The sequence below is a fragment of the Aulonocara sp. 'chitande type north' Nkhata Bay genome, linkage group LG23 (assembly GCF_057382095.1).
Source record: "Aulonocara sp. 'chitande type north' Nkhata Bay isolate Kocher_YH1m ecotype deep benthic linkage group LG23, A_spYH_male_GT1.1, whole genome shotgun sequence".
Taxonomy (NCBI): Eukaryota; Metazoa; Chordata; class Actinopteri; order Cichliformes; family Cichlidae; genus Aulonocara; species Aulonocara sp. 'chitande type north' Nkhata Bay.
This window is the reverse complement of record NC_141365.1, coordinates 4,697,330-4,707,012: the sequence shown is the minus strand read 5'-3', so window position 1 is coordinate 4,707,012 and position 9,683 is coordinate 4,697,330. Positions and strand designations below refer to the sequence as shown.

At 42.5% G+C, this 9,683-nt stretch overlaps 1 protein-coding gene across 1 annotated transcript; it reads left to right on the top strand.

Moving 5' to 3' along the window:
* Positions 1–3,660: 3,660 nt before the first annotated feature.
* Positions 3,661–9,509, top strand: LOC147300980 (uncharacterized). The gene is made up of 2 exons (XM_086284024.1): positions 3,661–9,237; positions 9,458–9,509. The coding sequence occupies exon 1, from the start codon at positions 3,720–3,722 to the stop codon at positions 8,703–8,705; it is 4,986 nt and encodes a 1,661-aa protein (XP_086140150.1). The 5' UTR covers positions 3,661–3,719; the 3' UTR covers positions 8,706–9,237; positions 9,458–9,509.
* Positions 9,510–9,683: the final 174 nt, after the last annotated feature.

Below are 9,683 nucleotides of genomic sequence, written 5' to 3'. Positions count from 1 at the left end.
GTTTTCCCAAAGTCATCTAAAAATATAAGAACATTGTGTTGAGAAACAATTACATGTAAACTGCTTTGGTGTTGGAAAGGCTGTATGTATTACACACAATCTGGAAATATACACAGAAAAGGGTAAAACAAATGTAAATTAGGGTGTACCCCGCCTCTCGCCCTATGACAGCTGGGATAGGCTCCAGCGACCCTGAAAAGGATAAGCGGAAGCGAATGGATGGATGGACGATACTGAGACTGAGTTTATGTTTTCATTTATTTATTGCAAAGTAATAGGTTTATAGGTTATATTGTCATGGTCCTGGGCCATGTTGGCCCAGTGTTCTTAGTTTTCTTGTATGTTTGTATTTTGTTCCTTGCTTAGGCCATGTTTTCTGAGTTGCCCTGTTGTGTTGTTCCCTAAGTGTTTTCCCTTCATGGCTTTTACCCCCTGTGTGCCCCTCTGTGTATCTGTGAGCCCTCGTCTCTCCTTATGTTTTATTCCATGTTTCCCCAGCCCGTTATGTCTGTGTTTTCCCCGTGCTCTCTCTCCTCCTGTCTGAACCTCTGTGCACTTCCTGTTTACTTTGTGACTCTCACGCCCGTACATGTCATGTTCAGTTCACCCCGCCCTGTCTCGTTATGATTATCAGTGTCACCTGTGTTCCCCGTGTGTTCCCACTTTCCTCGTTAACCCTCTGTGTATTTCTGTCTGCGTCTCCCTCTGTTCGGCGTGACGTCGTCCCCCATGCTGTGTGTGGATCTCCCGGTGTCTCGCTGTGAGTTCTTAGTTTGTGGCTTCCCAGTTTAGTTTAGTTTGTATGTTGGTTCTACCGGCAAATAAAGCTGTGTTTTGAGTTCATTCCCTCGAGTCTGTGAGTCCTGCATTTTGGGTCCAACTCCCGCCTGCCGCACAGCGATTCATGACATATATAGCTTTATGAAACCTGAAAATAGGCCAATGCTCCCACATCTAAAACAGCTGGTCCTCTGATTACATCAAACAGAAAACAGACAACCGGGGTTTAGAAAAAAAAAAAAAGTCAGAGCACGCAAACCAGAGGCAGCCACATAACTTGATCAAGAACCCCAGGGCATGTGTAATAAGTATATTCATTTATTTCTTGATCATAGTGACTGTTTTTTATGCAGTTATATCCACATACCTAATTATGATTATCTAGATATCACAACTTGAACTAACTCATCTCATGATTACAAAACGTTTCATTAACAATTTTAAATTAGTCTTTTTCCATAAATGCATTTTGAAGAAGAATGTGATGTAGTAAAACTGTCACAAAGCGTCCTGGGTCCTTGATGTTAATCAAACCTGTTGTGGAATTGGGTGATTAAAATTTTGAGTTGTTTTGATACAGATTTTAGCAATTATATAAAACAGCATCAAAAATAACAAGAATATGACATCTGTGTTTATATCAACAGAAGACTCCATTGATCTAATTAAATATCCTTTGTTCTTTTGCTGTTGGTGTCTGTAAATGCCGGCAAAGCCACTTTACTTTGCACTTTTATTTTGAAGAGTACCTTAGCACTTCCTCTTTTATTGTGTCAGACTTCCTGTTCTGTTCTCGGTGAGGCGACGCAAACACGTTGCTTCAGAGTGAGTAAAAGCGTTTGTTTTTGAGGGTACTCATGCAAAACTATGTGTTTTATTTATCTGTCACATGCTATAACTTTGAAAGTTTACTCAATGTGGTTGAATTCGTTTTTTATTGTGTATGCATGTCATTTGTTTGTGGTGTGGAAAGACTGGCTAAGAGATGCGCATGGAGGAGGTTGGCTAGCTGATTCAGCATGATTAGCACCCTTGGAAGCAGAAAGAGGTTGGTTAATGATTGCAAACGATTGTTTATGTATTTAAGACACAGAAAGGTTGTTGTTAATTCATTTTATTAAATGCTGTAACATAAATAGTTTAAAAACTATTGATTTATGTCAATATCACTATTTGGGTTAATCAAAATAATTTTCTATAGTAAAATGCGAACATTTCTGCACTTTCTACTTGAATGTTTAATGGTATTTGTTTGTGCATCTTTATAGTTTTCACGGTGCCATATTGTCGGTGGTTTAAAGAGGAGAGAATAAAGTTGCATCAGTCGAAGCTCTCTGCGTCACGAGTGGTAATTCCAAGTGGGCAGCTACAGTGAAAACTCTCTGACTGCAAGAGACCTGCCATCCCTGCAGAGAACCTGACACCATTTCATCAGAGATCCAGCTACCAACCTGTTACCAGCCAGCTGATTCCACTCGCATCCACAAACTGCACTCGCAAGGTTAGAAAGAACAGCATACTAAAACTCAAGACTCCAGATACTGAAAGAGACATTGACTACCAAGAAGAAACACGGGACTGCTTACACACATGCACAAGCTTAATGCATAACTAGAAACTCTTTAAATAATGTTACGAGGCCAAATTAATTCATGGACTGCCAACACATAATATTCCTGAATCTGGTTAATGTTTCTTGGTGAGCGAAATGTGTTTTTTGTGGAATAATAATTCACAGGATGTCTGTTTATGAAAAGGTTTAAAAGGTGAAGCTCATTAGCTAATTTATGAACATTTGTTGTTGCTGTCTTACGCTAAACATACCTTTTGAATGTCCATAATCAGTAAATGTTTGACACAGCGTTACTCTGTGGTAAAGATTAACTACAGCTTTAAAGTATAGTCAGGCAGTAAGGCAATCAAAGCTACAATCAACTTAAGGCAGCTACGGAAACAAAATGTCACTACCAGAAGAGCAAACAGACAACCCCACAAGCGCACCATGCGAATCCAGCTCATCAGAAGAAGAAACAGGCAACCCTATGAACGCACCATGCAAATCTAGCTCACGTGAGAGAAAATTAACAGAGAAAGGCCTAGAGATGCAAAAGCACGATATCAGAAAGCGTGAAAAATCATTCAACAAGACTTATGACTCTTGGAAGCTCGTAGCAAGGGAAACTAGAACAAAACTAAAATCCCTCTGCTCAGCAGAAGACCTCAATAAACTGCAGCAAGACATTGAAGCAAAGCACGACGCTGTAAGTTCACAGTATGAACCTATCCTGCGTAACAGTAACACCACACCTGACATTGTCAACAAAATGGACGCCTGTGTTACGCTAACAAAGGAGGTATGTAACCTCATAAGTGACCGTCTAAAGACCGTTCATGAGGAATATAATAACCATCTTGAGAAAGAAAGAGTAAGAGAAGTGTTAAGCAAGAACGAATATGGGTCTGTTTTTGGCAACAGCATGACAGAAACTGCAAGCTCTATAGAGTTGTCAGAGCAATTGAGCCGTCACTCTGGCTCATCCTGTACCCGCAACAGTAGAGTAGATGCAGAAGCAGAGCTTGCTGCCAAGCTGGAGCAATCAAAGGCTATGGAAGAAATTCAAGCACAGCAAGCACATCTTCACAAGTTAGAAAGTGAATGGAAACTCAAAGAGGCAAAAATGTTGTCAGAAATTAAACTAAAAGAGGTGGAAATGCAACAACAGTTGGAACAAGAAAGAGCAAAACTACAGCAGTTACAAGCAGACAAAGAAGTTGCTATAGCAATAGCTCGCGTGAAGGCGTACAACAGCCTTGAAGGGTTTGAGAACCACAACGGGGAAATTGATAGTAAAATTAGCTCTGCTTGCTACAGAAGGCAAATTGAACCTCAGCTGAATCTAAATGCCGCATCATTCCAACCCCACCAAGCAATTCCAGAAATGACAACGACCCAGGAGTCTGTCAGCTTAGCACAAGCAATCGCTAGCTCATTAAGTATGAATCGCTTGCCAGTTCCTGAGCCTGCCACATTCAGTGGGGACCCTTTGCAGTTCACCGATTGGAAAATGTCATTCATTAATCTGATTGACCGAAAACCCCTTCCAGCAAGCGAGAAGATGTTTTATCTGAAAAATTATCTCGCAGGAGAAGCACGCAAAGCGGTAGAAGGTTTCTTTTACCAAGATTCAGAAAATGCATACAAGGGAGCATGGAAGGTCTTAGAGGACAGATATGGGAACCCATTCATTATACAGAAAGCATTTCGTGATAAACTCATGAGATGGCCGAAAATCAGTGCAAATGACCCACTAGCGCTACGAGAGTTTGCTGATTTCCTCAAAGGATGCTCTGAAGCAATCCCACACGTCAAAGGACTAGCTATCCTAAACGATTGTGAAGAAAATCACAAATTGCTCAAAAAACTGCCAGAATGGATCGTGCGCAAGTGGAGTCGAATTGTTGTAGATGAACTTGACGAATGTGGCACCTATCCAAATCTTGCATGCTTCACAGACTTCCTGAGTAGAGAAGCACGGATAGCTTGCAACCCGATAGCTTCTCCACTGTTGATGAATTTCAAACCTGTAGATGATCGAATCCCAAAGAGAGCCAAAGTCTTCAACACAAACATGCAACCAAAGAGTTCCGCTCAGGAGAAACAAGACACAAACATTAGTAAACCAAAATCACCTTGTTCTGTTTGTAAAAGTGAAACTCATGGAATCTCAAAGTGTCCCATCTTTACAGCTAAGAGTGTTGAAGATAAAAGGGCATTCATCCATGAAAACCGGCTCTGCTTTGGATGTTTAAGAAAAGGTCATATCACCAAACATTGCAAAAGGCGACACACGTGCAACATTTGTGAACGTCGTCATCCAACCTGCTTGCACGAAAACAGAAAGCGAAACCCTGCAGAAGCAGTAACAAATAGCTCCACTCCCAAGGAAGAACCTGTAAACCAGGAAACACACAAGGTCATGTCTCATACATCAACACAACGCGTTTCGGCTACCTCAAGTATTGTCCCAGTCTTTGTGTCTTCTGTACAAGAACCACAGAGAGAAATACTCACCTATGCATTGCTAGACACACAAAGTGACTCAACATTTGTCTTGGAGGACATACTTGATAAGCTGAATGTGGATGTCCAACCAGTAAAACTGAAACTCAGTACCATGACGGCTATTGACACAGTCATCTCGAGTAAGAGTGTTCATGGTTTACAAGTTAGAGGACTCCACTCTGAGAGTTGTATCCAACTACAACAGGCTTATAGCCGCGACTTTATCCCAGTGGACAAGTCGTACATCCCAACAAAGGAAACAGCATTACTGTGGCCTCATCTCAGAAGCTTGGCGGAAAAGTTGCCGCCTCTCCAAGATTGTGATGTAGGGCTCCTGATTGGATATGACTGTCCATCTGCGCTGGCTCCTCTTGAAGTCATCATAGGTGACAAGCATGAACCCTTCGCACAAAGGTCAGAACTAGGATGGAGTATAATTGGCTCATCAAACCCCCACCTAGACAGACAAGGAAACCAAAGCTTTGTGCATCGGCTCACAGTAAAAGAGTTGCCTGTTCCATCAGCGACAGATGTTCTAAAAGCCCTGGAATCAGATTTTGCTGAGAGAACCTATGAGAACAAATATGTGTCCCAAGAAGATGTCCATTTCATACAGTTCCTCAGTAATCACATCACACAAAGGAAAGACGGACATTACGAAATGCCTCTCCCTTTCAAAGGGAACAGCCCACCCAACCTGCCAAACAACAAGAGGTTAGCCACGGTACGTCTACAGTGTCTCAAGAAAAAACTAAAGGCCAACAAACAATACTACGATCAGTACCGAACATTCATGGAAGAAACCATCAACAGGGGTGATGCAGAGCCTGCTCCAACAGCATCTCAGGGGCAGACCGAGTGGTACCTACCACATCATGGAATCTATCACCCCAGGAAGCCGGACAAACTAAGAGTTGTTTTTGATTGTTCGGCCAAATCCCATGGTGTCTCTCTGAATGATACCCTATTAACTGGACCTGATCTTATCAACCCTCTGGTTGGAGTGCTTTGCAGATTTCGGAAAGAAGCCGTGGCCGTAATCTGTGACATTGAAAGAATGTTCTATCAATTCGCTGTCACCCCTGAATCCAGAAACTATCTGAAATTCCTCTGGTGGAAAGAAGGTGATTTGGAGAAAGAACCTCAGGAGTACAGAATGGCAGTTCATCTGTTTGGAGCTGCATCATCTCCAGGATGCGCCAATTTCGGTTTAAAGCATCTTGCACGACAACATCAAACCGACTATCCTCTAGCATCAGCCTTTGTGGAGAAAAACTTCTACGTTGATGATGGATTAGCCAGCGTTTCATCAGTTGAGGAAGCCAAAGAACTGATCATTCAGTCACAAGAGTTGTGCAGAAAAGGAGGCCTGCGCCTTCACAAATTCAACTCAAATGAAGAAGCTGCTCTCTCCAATTTAGACCCTTCTGAAAGAGCAGCAACCATTGAACCTCGTGGGTTTGACCCATCCCCTTCAGAACGCGCTCTTGGCATTCAGTGGTCGATAGAGGACGACACCTTCAGTTTTAACATCAGCCTGAAAGATCAGTCTTCGACTCGCCGTGGTTGTTTGTCCGTCATTGCCTCACTCTACGATCCACTTGGATTTATCGCTCCATTCAGCCTAAGTGGAAAACTTATCCTACAAGAGCTTTGTCACAGAGGCATTGGATGGGACGACCCACTCCCAGAAGATGTGAAGCCACGGTGGGAGAAATGGATAAATGGTCTTTTCAAGTTGAAGGAGGTCTCAATTCCAAGATGTTACCACCCACACGACTTCCAAAACATTGTCAGAGTAGAGCTACACCATTTTTCGGACGCCAGCTGCTTAGGATATGGTGCATGTTCTTACCTGAGATATAAAAATGACAAAGACGAGGTTCATTGCAGCCTTGTGATGGGAAAGGCAAGGGTGGCACCCTCAAAGGTCACAAGTATCCCGAGGCTTGAACTCGCAGCAGCGGTGGTTTCTGCAAAAGTAAGCGTCCTGTTAAAGGCTGAGCTTGACATGAAAATTGATGATGAGTTCTTCTGGACCGATTCCCAAGTGGTACTTGGTTACATCAACAATGACGCTCGCAGGTTCCACATATTTGTCGCAAACCGTGTTCAACTCATTAGAGACAACAGCAATCCCAATCAATGGTATTATGTGGACACCTCAGAAAACCCAGCGGATCATGCATCCAGAGGGCTTCATGTTTCAGACATCCACTCTACAAACTGGCTGCAAGGACCAAAGTTTCTCTGGGAACGTGAGTTACGTCTAACACCTAGCACTCCAGCTGAGTTACTTGTTGGTGATCCCGAAGTCAAGACAATTCAGGTGCTCGCAACTGACGTCAGTACCTTCAATGATATTCTCGATCGTCTGAATCAGTTTTCATCTTGGACAAAACTCATAAAGGTGGTTGCAAGAATCAAAAGACTGAGATCTCAACAAAAGCATACTGAACATGTGACGATCGAGGAGCGTGAGAAGGCTGCTGAAGCAGTGATAAAGATCGTACAGCAGCACGCCTTCCCTCATGAAATAAAAACGTTTCAAGCCAAAGGTGACCTTCCAAACTCAAGCTCTCTCTTCAGTCTTGACCCCATCTGGTCTGATGGACTCTTGCGCGTTGGTGGGAGATTAAAGTGGTCGTCTCTTTGCCACAAAGTGAAGCATCCACTCATCGTACCAAGCAACAGTCATATAACCAAGCTCATTGTGTCCCACTACCATGCTAAGACATGCCATCAAGGTCGAAGCCAGACACAAATGGAGCTTAGAGCAAATGGATTCTGGGTCATTGGTGGGAGCAAGCTGGTGGCCAAAATGATACACACCTGTGTGCTTTGCAGGAAACTTCGACGACCTACAGAGAGCCAGCGAATGGCTGAACTCCCTAAAGAACGTCTTGAAGCCTCAGCACCCTTCACATTTAGCGGCATGGACTGCTTTGGCCCGTTCATTGTGAAGACAGCACGCAAAGAACACAAAAGATATGGTCTGATTTTCACGTGTCTGTATTCAAGAGCTGTCCATATTGAGATGCTTGAAGATTTGTCAACAGACTCTTTCATCAATGCATTGAGATGCTTCATCAGTCTTAGAGGAGCTGTCCAACAATTACACTGTGACCAAGGTTCTAACTTTGTTGGTGCCAGGAACGAATTCAAGGAAGCACTTAAGCAATGCGACGCCAAGCAATTGGAGACCTTCTTATCTGAAAAACAGTGCGAATTTGTCTTCAACGCCCCTTCTGCCAGCCATGCAGGAGGTGTCTGGGAAAGGCAAATAAGAACGGTTAGGAATGTGTTGAATGCAGCCTTCGCAAAGTGCCCAGGTCGGCTTGATGATGCCTCCCTCAGAACGCTGCTATATGAAGCCATGGCTATTGTCAACAGTCGCCCATTATCAGTTGACGGAATCAACGATCCTCATGCACTGGAACCTTTAACGCCGAATCATCTCATCACGATGAAAACAAAGGTTGCTCTTCCACCCCCCGGAGTGTTCATGAAAGAAGATTTGTATGCTACAAAAAGATGGAGAAGAGTCCAATACCTTATTGAACAGTTCTGGGGCCGCTGGAAAAGGGAGTATCTGCTCAACATATCAACAAGGCAAAAATGGCACTTACCTCGGCGTAACCTCAAAGTCAATGATATCGTTGTTATCAAGGACGACAATCTCCCACGAAACCATTGGCAACTAGGTCGAGTTGTGGAGACCTTTCAAGACCATGATGGCTTAGTCCGTCGAGTTAAAGTGCGAGTTGGAGAGAGAAAGCCTCAAAGAAAGCAAGATGCCCCTTCTAAACCTTCAATTATTGAGAGACCAATCCAAAAACTAGTACTACTCCTTGAGAATTAAATAAAACAAAATATGTTAAGACAATAATAGTTATGTTTATACACTACCTCAATGCATAAAGTACACTTACCTGTATACCTCTAATAGTTCAATTCAGTCATCCATCTATTAGTATAAGAAATCCTGTACAACTCACTTGCTTTGTGAATTTGTTCGTTCATTGTATCAGGATTTGGTGGGAGTGTAAATGCCGGCAAAGCCACTTTACTTTGCACTTTTATTTTGAAGAGTACCTTAGCACTTCCTCTTTTATTGTGTCAGACTTCCTGTTCTGTTCTCGGTGAGGCGACGCAAACACGTTGCTTCAGAGTGAGTAAAAGCGTTTGTTTTTGAGGGTACTCATGCAAAACTATGTGTTTTATTTATCTGTCACATGCTATAACTTTGAAAGTTTACTCAATGTGGTTGAATTCGTTTTTTATTGTGTATGCATGTCATTTGTTTGTGGTGTGGAAAGACTGGCTAAGAGATGCGCATGGAGGAGGTTGGCTAGCTGATTCAGCATGATTAGCACCCTTGGAAGCAGAAAGAGGTTGGTTAATGATTGCAAACGATTGTTTATGTATTTAAGACACAGAAAGGTTGTTGTTAATTCATTTTATTAAATGCTGTAACATAAATAGTTTAAAAACTATTGATTTATGTCAATATCACTATTTGGGTTAATCAAAATAATTTTCTATAGTAAAATGCGAACATTTCTGCACTTTCTACTTGAATGTTTAATGGTATTTGTTTGTGCATCTTTATAGTTTTCACGGTGCCATATTGTCGGTGGTTTAAAGAGGAGAGAATAAAGTTGCATCAGTCGAAGCTCTCTGCGTCACGAGTGGTAATTCCAAGTGGGCAGCTACAGTGTCTCTAATGAGGAAAAGAAAGAAATAAAAAAGCTCTTAAAGAAAATGAAATAAGACTGCCTCATTCTGCTGAGACCGTGGAAAGAGTCCCTTCACAGGCCGGTGGCAGTTGAGAAACCAA